The 20503-nt window shown below is 46.7% G+C and overlaps 2 protein-coding genes across 6 annotated transcripts; both read left to right on the top strand.

Annotated features, from left to right (window-relative positions):
- Positions 1 to 1230: 1230 nt before the first annotated feature.
- Positions 1231 to 10275, top strand: sh2b1 (SH2B adaptor protein 1). 3 transcript variants are annotated; one of them, XM_077558710.1, is made up of 10 exons: positions 1232 to 1517; positions 2365 to 4262; positions 4336 to 4437; positions 4516 to 4607; positions 5396 to 5472; positions 5556 to 5711; positions 6170 to 6381; positions 7689 to 7863; positions 8012 to 8102; positions 8703 to 8866. In XM_077558710.1, the coding sequence occupies exons 2-10, from the start codon at positions 2607 to 2609 to the stop codon at positions 8722 to 8724; spliced, it is 2583 nt and encodes an 860-aa protein (XP_077414836.1). In that variant the 5' UTR covers positions 1232 to 1517; positions 2365 to 2606; the 3' UTR covers positions 8725 to 8866. The 3 variants fall into 3 exon arrangements, with proteins under 3 accessions (XP_077414835.1, XP_077414834.1, XP_077414836.1); XM_077558709.1 differs by lacking the exon at positions 8012 to 8102 and having other exon boundaries at positions 1231 to 1517; positions 5399 to 5472; positions 8703 to 10275; XM_077558708.1 differs by lacking the exon at positions 8012 to 8102 and having other exon boundaries at positions 1231 to 1517; positions 8703 to 10275.
- Positions 10276 to 13124: 2849 nt separating this feature from the next.
- On the top strand, positions 13125 to 20479 carry LOC144043405 (suppressor of cytokine signaling 7-like). 3 transcript variants are annotated; one of them, XR_013291102.1, is made up of 11 exons: positions 13125 to 14722; positions 14793 to 14833; positions 15092 to 15190; positions 16182 to 16319; positions 16790 to 16932; positions 17013 to 17181; positions 17250 to 17378; positions 17925 to 18060; positions 18144 to 18255; positions 20072 to 20182; positions 20284 to 20479. XR_013291102.1 is itself a non-coding variant. In XM_077557006.1 (10 exons), exons 1-9 carry the CDS (start codon positions 13422 to 13424, stop codon positions 18232 to 18234), a joined length of 2247 nt encoding a protein of 748 aa, XP_077413132.1. In that variant the 5' UTR covers positions 13126 to 13421; the 3' UTR covers positions 18235 to 18255; positions 20072 to 20479. The 3 variants fall into 3 exon arrangements, 2 of the variants coding, with proteins under 2 accessions (XP_077413132.1, XP_077413133.1); XM_077557006.1 differs by having other exon boundaries at positions 13126 to 14722; positions 20072 to 20479; XM_077557007.1 differs by lacking the exon at positions 15092 to 15190 and having other exon boundaries at positions 13127 to 14722; positions 20072 to 20479.
- The last annotated feature ends 24 nt before the right edge of the window (positions 20480 to 20503 follow it).

Genomic DNA, 20503 nt, shown 5'->3' with positions numbered 1-20503 from the left:
AAAATCCTGGCTAAACAACCCTAACGCTATTTGGTACTGTGTCACAAACTTTATATTTAACAAAATAGGTGGGCTAAAAATATGACTTGTGTGTGATTTTACAATAAACAAATTACCACTTAAATTATCAGAGTTCCATAAGCAGGTATTATTGCATTGGAAACTCTTGTACTATGTATACAATTACTCACCACACTCAAATATAATGTGGAACAACAGGTATATACTATGTAGAAACAAGACACTATTGTATAAAGATTGAATAAATAAGAATATATAGAATCTACTGTACATTTGATGAACACAGATGGTACTATGCTGAGTTATGAGTAATTTTGTGGCAAATATAGTTTCTATTCTCCTAGATTTGAATTTGAACGATTGGCGAAAGCACTGCCTAAGGAATTTGTTTTTCTCACAAAAAAATATAGTCAACGTGTCAACCCACAATTGGGTACCATTAATATTCAAGGGATTTGTCTCACTGACAAAAAAATGTACAAACAAATTCATTAGACAGTGTCTTACTGAAACTATTTTCCCTGGTAAAAGCAACAACAATAACATAGGAAATAAATATGACAAAACTGCTATTACAAAGCTAAGACCACTTTATTTAAAACTTCCTATTCCACCAAAAGTGAAAGAGACACACTTTAAAATTTTGATTGCTGTTTATCCTGCTAAAGATTTGCAAAAAAAAAAAAAAATTAAGTTTTTTTTTTTAAATATATGATAATGCATGTGCTTTCTGTGAGAATGGTGTAGAGACAATAGACCACTTTTTTATGTACTAAAACTTAAGTGTTTTGGAAGCGTGTGCAAGACTGGACTCATGGACATTTTGGAGATCAACCTATATACGATACGATACAAGAGTCATTGTAACATTTGGAACTTTTCTTGAACACAAAAACAAAGAACTGTGCTATAATTAAATTTTGTGTTTAGCCAAATTCTTTCTTCATAAACAAAGACTTTTTAAATCAACCCCATCTTTAATGTTTTTCTAATAGAATTCGAGTTATATTTGAAACCCCTTATAAGTATCAAATCTGAGCGATATGAAAACATTTGTCTTATTGTCAACTCTTGTATAACCCTTTGGAAGTGAACTTGTATTTGTTTTGTTGAGTTTTGTATTCATTGTTTTGTATTTGAAAGTGTGAACTGTGAAATGAATCAAAAAAAAATCGGCCAGCAATGTTCGCGTGTGACGTTCCAATCTCGCCGAGTCTCGCGAGAGTTTGTCGAAGCGAGCAAACAGCCTAGACAGGCTAGCCTGTTAGCTAGAATCTTGCCTGTCGCGAGTTGCTGCTGCTGTCGCTGGAAATCTGAGCAACAACAAGAATAGCAAGAACAAGAAGAAAGAGGAGGAGGAGTAGGAGGAGGAGGAGAAGAAGAAGCCTCCCCATGGGCGCCATCGCGCCGCTATGCGCCCCGCTCATCCGTGCTCGTCACGTCTCGTTCGGGCTTGGCCCCGTTGACAGACGCCTGAGCGCGGCTGTGATTTGCAGGTACCGTAGGTTGATGCTGCTCATCTCAGGTTTATTAATAGCCGCTGCTAGCAGCTAGCCGTGGAGCTAACGGCCTAGCGTAGCTCCACAATACATTTTGAAATGCTAAGCGATGGCTTAAAACGTGACTCTCGGACAAACGTCTTCTCGTTTATTGGGACACATGGTGCATTTGAGCGATGTTTTTTGTTGTTGTATTTTATGGTTTAGTTGAGTGAGCAACACCCGCGTTGCTAGCGTGAGCGAGCTAAAGTCAGAGCGTATTTACCTCAATGTTACACGTAGCTGCAAGGCTAAAAAAACAACAAAAAACTATAAATCAAAAATGTACTGCTTATATTTACATTATGTGTAAAAATCATTCAACACTTACTTTCTATATTTAAGGTACGTGTGTATGCTATTTACATAACAACAGCATTATTAGATAAAAAGAAAAAGAAAAAAGACAATTCCAGTAAAATAAATATCGTTTCCTTGTGACAAATATTAAGATAGTGACTCTTTCAAATCATTGAAAATACATAGATTTTTGACCAACTTAATTAATATTAAATTAGTACTAAATTGAAATGTTTAACAGAAAATAATCATCAAGGTCTCCTAGTGTGAAGTATTATATAATGTGCAAATGTGAATATAAATGCATCAAATAAAGCCATATGATTATTGCAGTTCATTATTTTTATAATTGGTGCAAAATATTTCTGTTAGGAAGCATTTCTAGTATATGAAATTCATTCAGTTAGTGTTGGAAGCCACAATATACAGTAGGATGATAATAAATATGATACTGTACTTAAAAGTTGTTAATAGTTGATGTTGTTCATGCATGTTTGTGCATCAGGATGTGGCCTCCCATGTGTTGCCACACTGTTGTTGCCTGACCGCTGCTGCCACCTGACCGCTCCGAGGAACCATGGACGCTGTCGGGATCATGTAGCCACACATCGTGGGCTCCCATGATGCATCACGGCCCTTGAGTGCCAGACTCGGCACTCAACTGTAAACGATCGGACGTACGGAGTTTTCTTCGTCTGTCGGTCTTACAAGTCAGGACCCATCTGATCTGGCATTGTCAGCAGGAGGATGAACGGCTCGCTTTTAACTCCTCCCAGCCCACGGGCCACAAACTCCTCTCCCTTGCCCCCGTCGCCCTCCCCATCACCATCCCCACCATCGCCCTCTCTGCTGCCCCTGTCTCCCCGGCCACCGCCCCTCCCACCTCTGATTAGCCCACCGCCCCCGGCACACCCGTCCTCGCTGTCGGACACGCCCACGCCCTCGCCCTCGCCCTGCCTCAGCTGGACTGAATTTTGCGAGCTTCATGCTCGTGTGGCTGCTGGTGACTTTGCGCGCCACTTCCGGGCTTTTCTCCTGGAGAACCCGCACTATTCGTCCGACTCGGCCGCCGCCTTCTGCCGCCGCTTCACAGATCGCTTTGTCCGCCACTTCCAGAGCGAACTGGAGGGTGTGCCGCCACCCGGCGGCCCCTCTGGCAGGGAGGAATTGGTGAGCTGGGCTCCCCAGTCGGACGCCACCTCCCTAGAAGAAGAAGCTGTGTCCCCCTTGTCGGTATCCGGGGGAACCGTTCCGCCCTGCTCCACCGCTAACATGGCGCGACCTGCCTCCAAACAGGCACCCACGCGCCTCCTGCTGGACGGCTGCAGCGGTGACAGATTTCAAGACCCTTACGCCCACGGCCAGGTCCTGCCGCCGTCTTCGTCGTCATCCTGCTGCTCCTCCGTGGGTGGTAACAATGGTAGGCGGGACGACAGGGGCGGCGTGACAGCCAGTGGGAATGGGGACGCACCCGCTGAAGAAGAGGAAGACAGCTGGCCGGGGGCTGCGTCCGTGGGGGAGGAGGCGGAGCTGGACGAGCGGGAAGTGGAGAGCGGCGAAGTGGACTCACCTGATGCCTCCCACGTGCCGAACACGCCCCCGCCCGGCTCCAAAGGAGGCGGCCCTGGATCCGTCTCTAAAAACAAAGTGAAGAAGCGCTTCTCGCTGCGCAGCGTGGGGCGAAGCGTGCGTGGGAGCGTGCGAGGTATCCTGCACTGGCGGAGTTCGTCCAGCGACTCGGCGCCGAGCCCGCTGCCCGCCAGCTACAGCTACACCGTGGGCATGCAGGATGCCGCCCCGACCCGGAACGCCACCACCCAGCCTCCGACACCCACCTCCTCCATGCCCGTGTCTCTGTCCATGCCCCTATCCCTGCCCAACTCCTCTTCATCCTCTCTGCCCCCCTCATCGTCCAGCAGTGCCACCTCCCTTTCATTTGGCGACGCTGCCCGGGACCGTCGTCGGAGCAACGGCGAAGGCGGCGAGAAGGACAAGTGGAGCCACCGTCTGGAAAAACTGAGACTGACGCGATCCCCACCCCCCGTCCTCACCCCGAGCGCCGCCGCCTCTGTGCTGCCACCTAGCAGCGCTGCTGCTGCCGTGGCGCCGCCCAGGAAGGTGGGACGGCTAGTTCGGGAAGGTGGGGTGAGTGTCAGTTCATCCAACGATGAGCTGAGCGGAGGTCATGGCTTCCCAGGTTTCTCGTTTGCTCTCCCCCATCACGGCCCTGACAACAACGCGGCGGCACACGTGGCCACGGCTCCCGTGGCGGCCGCGGTGGGTGCCGGAAACGTGCCCTGGAGGGGTGGACGCTGGCACAAGTGTCGTCTGGTCCTCCGAGACAGGGAACGTGAAGGCGAGCGAGGCGATGAGCACTACTTGGAATTCTTCATTCCACCCAAGGTATGATGATGATGGTGACGAGCGTAACGCTTAAAATAATGATGATGTTTGCGTCCGTCATTGGTGCGGTCAGGCGTCCAAACCGCGGCGGACAGTGGCATGTGGCGCCATTGTGGACGTAAGGAGCACAACGGCGTTGGAAGTTCCCGACAAGGAGAACAGCTTTCTGCTGCAGGTGAGATGCTGACACGCGAGCCGGTGGATGTTTTCTATAGCACCTGCGTCTTTGCGCTCATCCGTGCTCGTTTGTCAGCTGGAAGGCGCCGTCCAGTACGTGATCGAGACACGGGACGCTGTCCAGATGAGGGCGTGGCTCAGTGACATCCGCAACGGCATCTGTCTCAGGTAAGGAAGTTCACCTGGCTAGCAACGTGTGGCATGCGGCATGTGACAGGTAACTTGGGATGTGACAGTTCGGCATCCGGCATGTGACGCACTAATTTGACACATGGTGTGACGTGGCATCAGGGTTATTGTAGTTTTGGAATTTTCAATATAATTAGTTTTTGTTTTGTTTTTAGTTTAGTTTTTTAAATTTAGTTAGTTTTAATTAGTTTTCAGGTCCGCTCTGTTAGTTTTTAATTTTAGTTATTTCAAAATAGTTTTAGTATTAGTTTTGATTTTTTTTATGTGTATTACTTGTGTGCAAGATGTAATGAATACCTTTGTAAAATGAAAAAAGTAACACACTTCTTACCTTTCTAGCGGTGTGTTTTGACTGAATTTAATGAAAAAGCAGGCAAGGCGAGCCATTGGAGTCAAAAGACAAACATGGGAAATTCTGATGGTGCTTTTCTATTGGCTGCTGCTAGATGACATTACCTCTGTGCGACTCGCTTTCAAACGCCCTTATTCCGGTTAATATCGAAATAAATATATTTAAAATCAACCCCAAAGGCGCATGCATTAAATTAATTACCAAAGACGAAAACCAAGGACATTTTCACTATATTTATAGTTAGTGTTAGTTAGAATTATAAAATGCAGTTTGTTATTTATTAATTTTTTTAGCATTTTTGTTTTTATTTTATTTTGTTAATGAAAATGCTTTTTGAATTTTTGTTATTTTGTTAGTTTCAATTAACTAAAATAACCTTGCGTGGCATGCCTCTTAACACGTGCGTTTCCTGCAGCAGGCAGGAAGATCCTGAGGGCGGCGGCCCGCTGGACATCAGCGGCACGCCAGATATTGTGGACCGTCTGTCGCAAGGTAAGCATGGTCAAATGCACACGCCGCAACATGGCAGCGCTCGTCTGTCGCCTGACGCCGCTTCCTCTCTCATGCCCCCGCAGTGTGCTACGGCGGCGTGACGGGATCCTCCCCTCTGCTGGAGTCTCTTCCTCCCGAATTGCCGCCACGAGCCCCTCTGGACGAACCCGATGCACGTGTTCTCGGAGGGGGTGGGGCTAGCCTGGGTACGCCATTTGCGGAGACGCCGGATGCAACAGGTGATGCGAATGTGGCATAGTGTTCCCTTGCTATTTTGCGCTTCAGATATTGCAAATTCACTGTAACGCAGATTTTCATTTCTGACATGTGTAGCCCTGTTTCTGGTTAAAGTAAGCCATTTTAAAATTAAAAAGAAAAACTCCATCAGCATCTCTATTTATTCTACCTTTTGCAGGCTAAAAGTTAAATTTATTAAGTGTGACAAGCAGTGGAGGTTCTAAACGTTTTTTTTTACCTGGAGTAGCATGTAAAAAATTGGTACCAAAAAGTATATTCTTTTACACAATTAGGGAAATTCACTGTGGTAAAGAAAACTAAAATAAACACTTAACCACGCACGACTCCCTGGAACGTATCACCAGCAAAAAGTGAGGGAGCACCCAACACTGTATTTCCAAGCTTCAAGAAGCGTTTAGCTGTGCTGACGTGTCACCACGTTGTGGGTCCTCCCATGCAGGCTCCTTCCTGTTCTCTGAGGCAACGGTTGGCGAGGCTCCGGAGCACCCGCTCAGCGAGTGTCAGTGGTTCCATGGCACCTTATCGCGCCTCAAAGCGGCCCAGTTGGTGCTGGCAGGCGGGCCGGCCAGCCACGGCGTCTTTCTGGTACGCCAGAGTGAGACCCGGCGCGGGGAATACGTTCTCACCTTCAACTTCCAGGGGAAGGCCAAGGTCAGTGCCTCCGCCGACAAAATAGCCTACCTACATTTTTGTGACGCAACACCAAGCTTCAAATCCAAGCAAGCGACTGCTGTTTACTGTTACACATAGGCACACACTCACTCTCGCTCTTTTGTTTGCTCGTGTGCCCCCAAAACATTTTTGTCATACGCTGAGTACCCCCTCACTTATGCATGTTGAGGATTCTCCAAAAGTAGAATGCAACACAACTGATTATTAAATGAGCCTCATTTTATTTTGTTACCTTAATTTAACATTTAATTCTTAGGCATTCTTTTTTAACTCAAAGTTAAAACAAACATGTTGCCTTGAAATTAAATAAGCAGAGTAATATACATTAAAAAATACTAATCAGAATAAAGAATAGATCTGCCTTTATATAGCTCTTATAACAATTACCACAAAAACTGGAGCTCCTTTGAATCCCCTTTAAATAGGAGTTTAAATCAGGAACAAATCACTTAATATTATTTATATTACAGCACTAAAATTATCTTCTTCTTTTTTTTTTTATATATTTGGGTGAATAAAAACATTGTTTTCCCCATTGAACACAATCTATTACATCTATGCATTCACTCATTCATTTTCCAAACTGCTTTTTGAACAAAATCTAGAATATTTTTGGAAGCGAAAAAAACATGTACCAAGATAAGTTTAAATAAATAGAGATAAATGTTCACATGCTTCTTCTGTTCTAATTCTTCTTGTTACGTCACAGTGTCCCATCACTGGTGAGCTATTTTTAGAATGGACCCATGGGCTACTCGTGTTGTCTTGTTGGCACAATTTTTTTTAGGACAATGCACATTAGCAGAGCAAAAAGGTCTTCTTCCCTGTTAAAGGAGTCAGCTCATCCTCCGTGCATAACTCCGCCTGCCCCATTTTCCTCTCTGTAAATTAATTGGAGCCAATTCCTTTAAAGAGGGGGCTTGTTTACTTCGCAACTCTTCAAGCCCTGCTGCTTAGACTTCCCCGCAAAAAAAAAAGACAGGCAGCATTTTTGTGGTTATTAATTTACTTGCTGTGACAACAAATTATTAAATGCTCACACGTACCGCCTGCAATATGCCCACATATCCCAAGGCATACCTTGGTTGGGAAACACTGCCTTACTGTACTCGCACACATGCGCTTCGCTCTCTCACTCTCTCTCTCTCTCTGACTCTCTCTCTCCCTCTCTCCCTCTCTCACATCGCACACATTTAATAACACACAGGCACCTACACTTAAGCACAAACACATTTGAATTGATTGGTGTAAAAGGATGTTGGTCCCTTTGTTGTCCCTTTCGACAGCACCTGCGTCTGTCGCTGAACGAGGACGGGCAGTGCCGGGTGCAGCACCTTTGGTTCCAGTCCATCTTCGACATGCTGGAGCACTTTCGGGTGCACCCCATCCCGCTGGAGTCGGGCGGCGCCTCCGATGTCACGCTCATCAGCTTCGTGGGCGCCGCTGCCGTCCGCCAGCCGGGTATGAGCCAGACCAGCCCACTCTCGACCCCGGGCGGCTCTGCCTTTCTCCTGCGCCCGGGCTTTCGCCGCACGGCGGACTGATGGCCACCTCCCTCCGCCCCTCCCACTTCTGACATCTTGTGTTTGTCCGTCACTCGTCCTTGCAGGCCGGGACAGGGCGGGCAGTCGGCCTACCGTCTGTGATGTCATCACCACGCGCCATCCCGACTCTCCATCAACCCCCATCTCTGACTGTGTGTAAGTGACTCGAGTGAGTGAATGAGTGAGTGCGTGGATGTGTTTAATGAAAGTGAGTGAGTGCGTGAGTGTGTTTAATGAAAATTAGTGAGTGATTGAGTGCATGTGTTATGAAAATGAAGAAGTGAGTGCCTGTGTTATGTGAGAGTGAGTGAATGAATGAGTGCATGCATGTGTTGTGTGAAAATGAGTGAGTGAGTGACTGCATGAGAGGAAAATGTGCACATGCAAGCATGAGGGTGTGTCTTAGTGTGTGCGTGCGTGTTAGCATCAAAGCTTTGTGCGTCCACATCCCTTGTCCGTGATTGGCTGGATTGTGTGACACTAAAAATGGCGAAACTCTTCCTGCAGCGTGTTGAGAAGCCCTCGTAGACGCCCGCTACTGCCACCAAGTGGCACGGATGTCCATATAGGAAGCAATCTTTACTTCTTGTGGTCCAAACATGAAGTAGAAACATTCAGTGTGAGAGTTGACTGTTTCCATAACAACCACGGCCTCCATGACTCCTCCTTCGCTCCCGACCTCACTTCCTCTTGCTAGCTCTCCTACTGCATTCACACTTTTTGGTCTCATTCTTCGGCGTCTTTGTTTTTTCGCAGACTTGACCAGCAGACCCCGTAGCCCCCCCCAGCCGCCCCCAATGCCACCGGGCCGCCCGCCGCCCCCGACCCCGCCCCAGGAGAGAGGACGAGAGATGGAGCCGGAGGTGACAACGGCAGTGGCAGGAAGTGGCGGCAGCGGGGCGGGAAGTGGTGGCGCGGCGGACGACTGGGACGACCGGGACGCTCCACTGCGCCAACTAGAGGCGGCAGCGGCAGCGGCGGCGGAAGGAGATGAGCTTGAGGCCGCCCGGGCGCCCCGGGCCGTGGACAACCAGTACTCCTTCTTCTGAGGAGGAGCTTCCTGTTACAGGAAGTCGTAACACTAAACGAGCAAGACGAGACGGACGCATGCCGAGAGCATCTTACAACACTAACGAGCGCCACGCTACTTTCGGCTCAGCGTACACGAGTACCTCACATGACCGCCGCCTAACCTTCAAAAACACCTCATACAAACCTGCGCGTGTGTGAGTCAGTGTGTGCCATTGACTTGCTATGTGTTGTGTGTGACTGAATGTTAGGGCTTGTGTGAGACTGAGAGGCTACGTATGAGTGAGTGTGACACTCAGGGGCGGAGCCATGCACACAGGCCCACCCAGATTGACAAGACTGCCCACCCAGTGTGATTCATGGGGGAAAAAAATGTTATATTGTAACAAACTAGGTTGCATTGTCTTGTGTTAGAAACCGCTTTATAAGCTCAGTTCATTCACCATTTACCATGCTGTTAGCGCATATTTCATTTTGCTGTCTTGTTTCCAAGTGTTTGTTAACACATCGCGGAACTCGCAGCGAGGGAGGGAGTACTGCAGAGTAGCGCAGCAGGTTGGAGAGAGTGAGCCGTACGTTAGAGAGTTGTTGCTCGTATTGCTACCTTTGTCTCGCAGTCGCAGCTGCTGTTATTTATCAGTACGGCCAACAGTTGCCGTTTATGTTATTAGAATAAATAATGGTAGATGATTCAGGCACATCCTGATTTGTCCAGGCCCACCCATTAGCCACGTTCTGGCTTCGCCACTGTGTGTTAATGAGTGTGTGACTTTGCGTGCGAAAGCTCATACTTAACTGATGCGTTTAAGCCCAGCCGATGATGTCATCACATCATCAGGCACTTTTGGGTTGGTAGTGGTGTTTTTTGGATCTCAGTGTCTCAGTGAATCGTCCGTCTTGTCGCTGTCCTTTCACGCTGGCAAGAATAGTATTGATTTTTGATTTTGTCTCAAATGTCTGTGTTTTTCGTTTTTGGGGGGGACAGTTGTGTGTCTCCTTTCATCCGCCTCATCATCCATTCAGAAAAAACTTTACTACTCGTGCCTTTTCTGTCTCATCTCTGCTGACTTTAGTGCTTCTTTTGCTTGTTTGTTTCTTCTCATTTTCTTTGATATCCAGTCATGATTTTTCTGTTCATTGTGTTTTGGTCTTTCTCACAACTCTCTGTGCCTTTCTCCTCTTCTCCTTGTCGTCGCTGGGACTGCGTGTCGAGGGCGGTGGCGGCTGTGCGCCCCTGCTCGTTAGTTTCAGGTACTACAATGAATTTAATGATTATAATATAAATATAGTGAAATGTTAACACTCTTTGTGTCTTGATTTTGTTCACACTTGCGCACAATAGTTGCACATCAAGTGGTCTGAGGAGGAGGGAAAACACTTTATGTGAAACATTAACAAACATTTCTGTTTAGCAACAGATGGACAATAGAATCAGAGTCATCTTTATTGGCCAAGTATGTAAAAACAAATGAGGTTATGGTGGTAGCACCAAACCAGAATCCAATGGAGGAACTCAGGACTGATTCAATGACTGTTGTGTAGAACTGTCTTAGTAGCTCCTGTGGCAGACCGTGCTTACTCAGCAGCCACAGGAAGTACATTCTCTGCGGGGCCTTTTTCAGGTTGTAGTCGATGTTGGTCTCCCACTTCAGATCCTGAGAGAATGTAATGGACTATATGCCACGGAGGAGGCGGGACTTCCTCGTTTTCACCAAGAACTTTGTTTCCATTTCTGGTTTGTGACTCATGGGCCGCGTCCCAGCACTTGCGCTTCCGCCTTTGTGCCCCGAGGTTGCGCGTTCCCGTCGACGAGTGCGAGGCTGCGAGTGTGTAGTGTCTATCTCAGTGTCCGAATTATTTCAGATAGCCGAGACACCCTCCCGCCGATGAGCGGGAGCGCGCGGTTCGGGGTCGCAGGGGTGGGGGTGCGAGTGTTGGAACGCGGCCAGCAGTGGCCGTAAACGGCGCTGATGTGTAAAACCCAGAGGTCGGAAGTCCGTGTCATCTACCCCATTCCCATTTTTAACATTTGGCTTTCCTGAGTTGGTTGTGAACCACGGCGCATTGTTGAATGAACGGTAGCTTTTATCATGAAACACGTCCTCACAAAAACTTATGTATGATGTTATAGTGTCGGTATATTCATCCAGGTTGCCAGCTGAAGTTTCAAGCACACCTCAGTCTGTACAGTCCAGGAATTCCTGTAGTGCCAGCTTTGCTTCATCAGTCTACCTCTTCACAGTTTTTACAGCTGGTTTTGCACATTTGAGACTAGAGGGTGCAAGGTTGCTATCAACCACGCATGGTTCACCATATAACCACACTTACTTTGAAGACAAAAAATTAAAGGCACTATTTTCACAGTAAAATTCCTATTCTAGCCCAATGGAATACACAAAACTATCTAGATTATGAGTTCGTACTTCTCAAAATGCTAAAAGTCTGCCAACATTGGTTTATATACTCAACTAAAACTTTTACCACATACGTACAATTTCTCTCAAATATTGTTCACAAACCTGTCTAAAATTGTGATAGTGAGCACTTCTCTTTTGCCGAGATAATCCATCCCACCTCACAGGTGTGCCATATCAAGATGCTGATTAGACACCGTGATTAGTGCACAGGTGTGCCTTAGACTGCCCATAAAAGGCCACTCTGAAAGGTGCAGTTTTGTTGTTTTGGGGGGATGAGGCGTCTGGGGACGTTCTCTCATATATATATATATATATATATACAGGGTGTCCATAAAGTCTCTTTACCATTTCAAAAATTTATTAAAAATGCAATTGATTAGATATTTTATTTAGATTTGTTCTATTGTATTCAGCGTTTATTAGTTTTTTTTGTTTTACCTCTTTTAATACACTTCTACATGGGCACCATTAGTTGCACGAAGCACATCAAGACGGTACTCGATTTCTTTGCCATGTTCGCTGTAACATAGCCTCATCAATTGTGGCAATGGCATCAGTAATCCTTTGCTTAAGGTCAGTAATGATAAACACTGTGTGTGTTTTTAAACACTGAATACAATAGAACAAATCTGAATAAAATATGTAATCAATTGCATTTTAATACATTTTTTAAATGGTAAAGGGACTTTATGGACACCCTGTATATATATATATATGAGAGAACGTCCCCAGACGCCTCATCCCCATCAATATATATATATATTAGGGTCGTGACAAAAAAACGTGTTCACTAGAAAATATATATTTTTATTTAAAAGATATGAGTACATCGAATCAAACTGAATCTAATCATTCCACTTTGACATATGATGAGATGTGTATCAAATAGTCTTTTATTGGAGAGCTATACCCTAAAAGAGAAAATGGAACATTTACAGTAACAAGTTCATTAGACGACAACAAAAAGTCATTGCATCATACCCCCTCGAACAGAACCATACCATATCAAATCGATTCGTAATACTACTAACCGAATCGTCGCACTTTCAAATCGAACCAGTCCTTGAGTTGTATTGAAAAAAAATAACGTGTCAAATCATCTTTTGTGGAGAGATGTACACCCCTATATAGTCAAAGCTCACCAATTTGTTTTGTTTTTTAGGGGGGTTGATTACGTGATGTTGGCAATGCGAACCTGAGGGCACGTTGACATCAATTTCAATCAACAGGAGAGGGTGGTATTGGCCCAAATGGCGGCCCTCTGAAATGGATAAAAACGTATGAATTAATCTATCTATAATCTGGTTAATACTTATGTCAATGATGCAATGGCCAATTCCAATTTTACGTCACAAGTCAAAATGGCGGCGTTTCTCGGTGAACGTTAGCTCTGTTTATTAAAAAGCATTGTACTTTGGATCGTTTCTTGATTTGTGAGGATTATTTTGATTTCAAAATGTAATGAAATGTTTGAATACTATAAAAATCTGCCTGGTTTGTTTGCTAGCCACGGCACAGGCAACAGCAATATAATACACTGTTTGTTTTCACCGTGTAAAATCAGGCAATTTTTGTTTGTGTGTTAGATTTTTTATTTTTTTTATAATGTCACACGGATGGTTAAATCATTGAAGAGGCTTTTGTGCTATATCTGCAATTGATTAAAAAAACAAACAGTTTTTGGATCATTTTGCCACCATCAAAGTGCGCCGCAAATAACATGCGCGCGCCTTGAAGCGTACATGATCGATGATTGACGCAGCTGATGCGCACGCGTACGCTGACTCCCTTCCATGTTGTGTCGGTGGACGGAGGAGGCTAACTGCTAACGGCTAGCCTAGCCCGCGTCCTCCTCCTTCCTCGTCTTCTTCTCTTCTTCCGTCTGCTTGTTCTTGTTGGAGGTCGCGGGTCGGGCGGACATGTGGGCTTGCCGCCCCACCAGGCGGCCGCCGAGCGCCGTCGAAGCCGTCTCGGCTCCCGCAGCTCTTCTCTAAACTCAAATAAGCTAAGCTAACGTTAGCCCGTGACGATGAACGACGAAATGTCTCCTGACTTCGTGTTGATGCGCCTCCTCGTCTCGGCGGCCGAGTACGACCACCTGGAGCACCTGGACCGGCAGCCTGAACTCGTCACATCCGGGAAAGCCGGCCTGGCTCACGGCGGCTTCGATGTGGACTCCGGCGAGTCCCCGCCAGGCCTCCTCGGCTCAGCGTCCCCGCACTACAGCTCGCCTCTACCCGGCAAAGGCGAGCTAGAAGGCCGGCTGCTGTTGCCGGAGGTCCCCCCGAGATCCGAGGAAGAAGACGACTTGGACTATCCTGGTTCGGGGACGCCTGGCTCGAGGGCACAGTTGATGGTGTTCCGGAACCGGATGTTGGACTTCGGTTTGGAGCAACCCCCTTTGGACGGGAAGGATAGACGGTGGGTGGACTCGTCGGAGTTGGGTTCTGGTCCTTCCGGGGGCGCTGAGGAGCGGGACGTTCGCTGTGTCCCGTCTTCTGAGGAGAACCGACCTGATCCTTCTGGATCGGTCCTCTGCCACCCGCTGGCGCAGTGGCCCCAACTGAGTTTGGGGAAGAGCTGTGGTACGGGTGACGAGGAGCTGGTCCTGGCTCTGAACCCTAGACCTGAACAGGTGGGAGTGGGGGAAGGCAATGAAAGTGTGGCGGCCCCTGTCCCTCAGTGCTCCTGTCTTTTGGCTACTGGGGGGATGGCACCAGGCGAGGATCCGAGCGAGACCAGTGACGCCCTGCTGGTTTTGGAAGGCTTGGATGCAGGTGGAGATGTTGGGGAGTTGGGGCCTTGTAGGAGGGTTGGGCCTGTGTTCTCCAGCGGAACCCTCAGCGGGCTGATGCAGCAGGTCCACAGACTGGCAGGGGAGGCGGGGGTATGCACCCATCAGACGTGGACTGCCGGCTCCCTCCCGACTGCCAGCGGTCTTCAGTCATCCCCCACTGGCTCGCCATCCTCGCCCCCTGAACTGCGGCGTCGCCCGCAACACCAGTCCCGCTCCCAACCCCAGAGCCGGGCCACCACCCCCAAACTGGGCTTGGCCGCGGGGGGCCGCTCTGCCTCCCCTCTGGTGGTCCTGGAAGGGGACCTGCCAGGCGGGGACAGGACACCCAGAGGCAAGTCCAGGAAAGGGGGGTCCCTGAAGGTGCGTCTCAGTAAACTGTTCCGAACCAAGAGCTCGTGCGGGGGCGCAGGGGGCCTTTTGGACAAGAGGCCATCCCTCGCCTCGTCCACCTCGTCAGGGGGGAGTCTGGTGGATGTATGGGGGTCCGCCAGGTTATGGGGGTCCACTTGCAGCAACATGGAGGATGGTGGCAGGTATGTGGTCAAAGGTTGAGTTGGATGGCTGCCGTTGTGACGTGCTAACGGATCACTTCCTGTTTGTCAGGCTGCAGACACCCACGCTGACGTGCACGCCACCCTTCACTGGTGAGCACACCTGACATGCTAATATGTAGCATTCTTTTCTATTTATTTTTATTTATTTATGTATTTTTGCACTCACTCACACAAACACGCACACATACAAACATGGTCTCCCAGGCGGGAAAGCAAACCCACACCAACCTGCGATGTAGGCAAATGACGGTACCACTCCGCCACCTAGAACCCACATTCTTTTCTATTTGAGTGCTGAACTTTCATAGCGGTGATGTCACTTCCTGTCTTCTCTATCTCTGTGTGAAGGGGAGACAGTCTCTCTGGTGGATGTGGAGATCTCTCGGAGGAACTGTCTCCACCCTCCGACCCCTCCACCTCCACCCAGACGGAGCCTCAGTCTGCTCGGTACAATTTCCTCTTCCTGCTAATTTCTGCTACCTGTTCCACTGCTACCCTTCCTCTTCTTCTTTGTTTTATTTCTTGGTGTTTTTTCTAGTGCCTGACTATTATGGATTTTTTAGGCTATATTTGGCAGGAAAAAAATTCCAAACGGCTGATTAATTTAACACAGCTTATTTTTTGTTCCATGAATGCTTGCAACAGTAAACATGAATTACAGGCAGAACATTTGACTGTTTTACATGAGTACGTGCTTTAGATTTTGTTTAACTTTACAACCAAGCCATTATCTAATACAAAAATAAAAAACATGAACTTAGTCCACAAATGCAAGTAGTATTATATAAGCAACATAAGAAGTGACGTTACTGTCAAAACATGAGTTACGCCCTTTAATGTTAAATCACTTTTCTTCTCCATCCTTTTCTTTGCCGTGAAGTGATGACTTCAAAATAAAAAGATTAGTTTTCTTTCTCACATCAAAACATGTCATCTTTGACAGAGTTTCATTTGATCTATAAAATGTAATCCGGTAAACAAAATTTGCTGACATGAAATGTCACAGTCACACTCCACAGTCAAATGATGCATCCCCAAAACGTTCTCTTTTTAATGCGGCGGATTTAAGCAGATGCCATTCTCCATCTGCACTTGTTTCTGTCTAAGTGCGGTCAAAGAAAAATCATGCTAAGGAACATTATATTCCACTGTTTTTGTAAATGTTGGCTGTATTTGCGCATGAACCCGAAAGCTGTACAGTCAGAGCTCTGTCTAGTGGACAAACGGTGCAAGGACATTCTGACTCCAACATGAACAGCATTTATTATTTCATAAGAAAGTAGGAATAAATCTAGGTTTAATTGATAAAACTTGCGGATTATGATGATTTTTTTTTACAAGGGCTGATATTGGCCCATACAGTCGACCAACTGATTAATTGGTTGAGCCCATGTTACTTCCTGACATCTTGTGATCTCTCTCTCTCTCTCTCTCTCAGATGATTTGGGTGGTCCCCTCCTGCCACGGATTCCGTTGTCCGAATGCGTCGGCGGGGCGTCGATGCAATCCCTGCCCCCCCGTCCCATTGGTGCGCCCCCCTCCCTGAGCACCATCCAGCACAGCCTGAGTCTCAACGGTGCGTCAGTTCCCCACTTGATTTGATCATCAATTAGTTGTTGGACCTGTTGTATTAAAGTACTGTGACAAGTACAAAAAGTATCCACACATTTACTAAAGTAATTGCAAGGTAGTAAGTAGTTGGTTACTAACAGGTTTGGGGAGAGGAAAAAAAAAATCAAAATACCTCATAAGATGACTTCCAAAATAAGTTGAAAATTTCTGCCATGACGCTCTGCTGGATATTGTTGGTGTCTGATAATGCTGGTGTACAAAAGATAAGTAATACATAATTTAACTCATTCACTTTAACCAAATTTCAACCTTAGAAGTAAAAATAAATAAATAAATATTATTTTAATTAATTTGGAGGTGTGTTTACTTTATTATTGGGTGGAATATTCAATATGATAATAGATTCTAAAAAGACTGGGTAGTGACTAGTTACTAGCTGCCTTGGGTGCTGACCATGCTGCCGTCTCTCATCAGACTCGTTCCTGCGAGGGCTGCCCAGGCCCGTCCCACTACGGCTCGATGCCCCGCACCCGCCGGCATCCCGTCCGGTGCCCCGCCGCCCACTCAAGCGTGCCGACGCCGGCAACTTTGCCAGCAGCCTCCGAGAGCTGGAAAAGGTCAGGCGGGCGGGCGATCACGTGTGATGCCGGCGGTGAGACATTTGCGTGAGCTCACTGTGCGTGTGCTCACTGTGCAGTGCGGCTGGTACTGGGGTCCCATGACGTGGGAGGATGCCGAGATGAAGCTGAAGGGCAAAGCGGACGGCTCCTTCCTGGTGCGGGACAGCTCAGACCCTCGCTACATCCTCAGTCTGAGCTTCAGGTCGCAGGGCGTCACGCACCACACACGCATGGAGCACTACCGAGGTAAAACACACCCGCGGCTGACGCCGCTACGACGGTTGCCCTGTAACATCTGGCCTGTGCCTCCTTAGGGACCTTCAGTCTGTGGTGTCACCCCAAGTTTGAGGACCGCTGCCATTCGGTGGTGGAGTTCATCGAGCGGGCCATCATGCACTCTAAGAACGGGAAGTTTCTCTACTTCCTGCGCTCGCGAGTCCCGGGTAGGCTGCCGCCCGTCCTGTAGAAATTAAATATAAATTGACCCTGCCTTGGCGTTCAGTCATATGTGAACGTCACCACTAGAACTGCAACTAACAATTAGTTTGATAATTGATTAATCTGGTGATATTTTTTTTCAGATTATTAATGAATCCGATTTTTTTTTTTTAGATTGTAGTTTGCTTCCTTTTGTTTCTTCTGTAACGACCATCAGAAAGTCAGCAAAAATATAACTCGATGCAAATGCCTTATTGTATTCAACACAAAGATGTTTAGTCTGCTTTCAAGGGGGACTACAGAAATTGGAGGTTTACTGCTGAAATTCGGAGAATTTGGACAATTTTTAGTTAAACAAGACGGGTCGAACTTAACAAAACAAGTCCAGATTGGTTGTGGCTTTCTGAAGTAAGTTTACGGGCAAATCTGCCACATCCAATATGGCAGATGCGCTTATGTATCCTAGCTAAGGCGGGGTTTCTCTTCATACTTGACGTCCACGCACGGCGTGCCCACCCCACCACTACACGCTGCACTTTTCTCATTGTCAGGTCTGCCGCCCACGCCAGTGCAGCTGCTGCATCCCGTGTCCCGCCTGAGCAGCATCAAGTCGCTGCAGCACCTGTGCCGCTTCTGCATCCGCCAGCTGGTTCGCGTGGACCACATCCAGGAGCTGCCGCTGCCCACGTCAGGCTAAGCCCACCTCCGCCACGCTCGTCTTTGTACGGCGCCGGAGCGCTTGCTGAGCCCTTGTCTCTTCCTGTTTGCAGGCCGCTGATCGCCTACCTGCGCAAGTTTTACTACTACGACCCTGAGGAGGAGGTCAGCCCCACCAAGGAGACCGGCGACACACAAACGTAGCGAAGTGGCACGCCAACCAACGTGAGTACAACCCATCAAAGGACGTTGATTCTTTTTAGCATTCTCATACACACCACAATGTTGACGTTCCACCTGAACCAGGTGTCGGCAGCCTGAAATACAGACGCTCCCCAACTTACGAACGAGTTACGTTCCGAGCGATCGTTCGTAAGGTGAATTTGTTCGTAAGTTGCTTCAGTGCTATATTTTGTATTATAATTTATGTTTAAAGAGAATACGTACAGCACTGTACTACGTATGTTAGAGAGAGAGAGCGACAGACACACACAGTATGTACGTAAATAAGATAAATAAAATGAAGTTTAACTTACTTTTGGAAGATGTACTCGATGCTTAAGGATTTGATGGAGGAGGAGGAGGAGGAAGAGGAGGATTTTATATCATGAGAGGTTCTTCGTCGTCGCTGGAATGGGCTTCAAAAGTTACTTCCTCCTCCGTAACTTCAATGTAGGGAGAAGTTGAGGGTCGCGGAGAAGAAGATGAGGGTTGATGAGTATCTTCCTTGGAGGATTTACTAGAAACTGGCCGAAAGAAGCGATCTAACGACGATTGCACAGTTTTCTTCTTTTTTCATCATAAATGATGCGGTAGCACTGTATGGCATCATTCAATTGATTTGCAACCTTTGTGCAACGTTCAATATTTGGGTCTTGCTGCTCGAAGAGTGCGATGGCTTTATCTATGAGCGACAGGCGTTTCTTCTTCTTCCTCCTCCTCGACACGTTGCTGAGCCTCCAATGCTGGGTGAGCTCTCACAGCGCCAAGCGTCGGTATTAGCGCCGGTAAGAAGCACTACAGTACTCGGAAAAAGGTGCGCAATAAAAAATCTAACTTACAGCATCTCTTTCCGAACATTGTTTGACATGCGCGCAGACATGTTCGTATGTACCGTTGTTTGTAACTCGAATGTTCGTAAGTAGGGGAGCGTCTGTACTCAGAACCTTTGATGCGGAAAAAACCCCACTGGGAGTCACAAAACTGACATCTAAAGTGGGAATAGCATTCCATATATTGTTTTTTTCCCCTCTTTTTATTTTAATTTTAATTTGTATGTATAAAAACTATATAGTGCTTTGCATTTATTTAAATCAGAACACAAAATTTTATTTCTGCATGTAACAAAAACTATTATAAGACGCTTGTTTGAAGCTTACTTCCAAATGGAATTGTCAGTGTCTATTTGAGTCGTCCTCATATTCTTGAAATTGAAGCCAAACTTGAATGATCCACCTGCAGCCAAAGCCAACCAAAAATGCCGTCTGCTTGTGTGTTGCATCATCATTTAATTTAGTGTAGAGTGTGCAGCCACCTGACAAAAAAAGGAGTAAAGACTAAATTGCAAGCGAGGTACTATAAGCAGCGCCAATGCATTCACAAACCATATGCTATCCTGCCATTATTATTATTTTTTTTTTTTATCAGGAGATAAGTGAGGATTCAAGAAAGAAAAAAATACCTTTTTGTGTAAGCTTTGCCCATCCAGGTTCAAAAAACAAATGTGGACTTAATTCAACTACATCAAGAGCAAACCTGGAAGAGCTTTTCGATGTTTGTGCAAGTGCAAATTCCTTGTTAAAAAAGAGATTATTCAATCTACAAGTTTTTCCACAACAATACAAAAAAACAACAACAGAGGGAGCAAAACTCGCTTATTGCATAGCAAAACGGTTTGGGCACAAAAAGGCAAACAGTTAACGCTTTGACATAAACAAGCAGGGCACTTTAAAAAAGAAAAAAATATATTTAAAATTAAACCTTTTAAGTTATTAATTTTCTTTTGTTTTTATTTGTTTGTTCCTTTTTTGGGACATTGCAGGATGAACTTGAAGCTGAACAGCCAATCAGCTCCCTCGCTACGTCCTGTATTTGGGCATGTTTGGGTGACCTTCCTCTGAGCTCTGTGATTGGCTGCTGAGGTCAGCGGGAGGTAAAGAAGGAACCACTCCTCGGCTTTCGTTGCTGACGCCGCCAGGTTTTGACAAAGACGCTAACTGTGTGGCTTCCTGGAACCTTGGAAATGAAAAAAAGTTGTTTACAGGATGCTGAGAAGGACATTGATGCTTTCGCATGTAAACGAATCCCGAGCCACGTCCATCCTGGTGAGTGACATCCAGGAAGTCGGCGGGGCCCGAACATTGATGTCAAGTGACTTGTGCTGGGACACGCCTCCATGATGTCATAATTGTGAACTGTCAATAAATGTGGGCGGGCCTCCTGCTTCCTGTTTGTGTGTTAAAGAGTGTGTTAG

This window comes from Vanacampus margaritifer, chromosome 2 (genome assembly GCF_051991255.1).
Source record: "Vanacampus margaritifer isolate UIUO_Vmar chromosome 2, RoL_Vmar_1.0, whole genome shotgun sequence".
Lineage (NCBI taxonomy): Eukaryota > Metazoa > Chordata > Actinopteri > Syngnathiformes > Syngnathidae > Vanacampus > Vanacampus margaritifer.
The sequence above is the reverse complement of the archived record's forward strand: the minus strand, read 5'-3'. Positions and strand labels throughout refer to the sequence as shown.

What these genes read in the sequence shown, in the direction of transcription:
- sh2b1 (XM_077558708.1), top strand. Translation starts at nt 2,607, where the DNA reads ATGAACGGCTCGCTTTTAACTCCTCCCAGCCCACGGGCCACAAACTCC. An exon ending in AGAACAGCTTTCTGCTGCAG is followed by an intron (nt 4,438 to 4,515) that starts GTGAGATGCTGA and finishes CTCGTTTGTCAG; the next exon opens with CTGGAAGGCGCCGTCCAGTA. An exon ending in GGAGACGCCGGATGCAACAG is followed by an intron (nt 5,712 to 6,169) that starts GTGATGCGAATG and finishes CCTCCCATGCAG; the next exon opens with GCTCCTTCCTGTTCTCTGAG.
- LOC144043405 (XM_077557006.1), top strand. Translation starts at nt 13,422, where the DNA reads ATGAACGACGAAATGTCTCCTGACTTCGTGTTGATGCGCCTCCTCGTC. An exon ending in ACGCATGGAGCACTACCGAG is followed by an intron (nt 17,182 to 17,249) that starts GTAAAACACACC and finishes GTGCCTCCTTAG; the next exon opens with GGACCTTCAGTCTGTGGTGT. An exon ending in CCTGCGCTCGCGAGTCCCGG is followed by an intron (nt 17,379 to 17,924) that starts GTAGGCTGCCGC and finishes TCTCATTGTCAG; the next exon opens with GTCTGCCGCCCACGCCAGTG.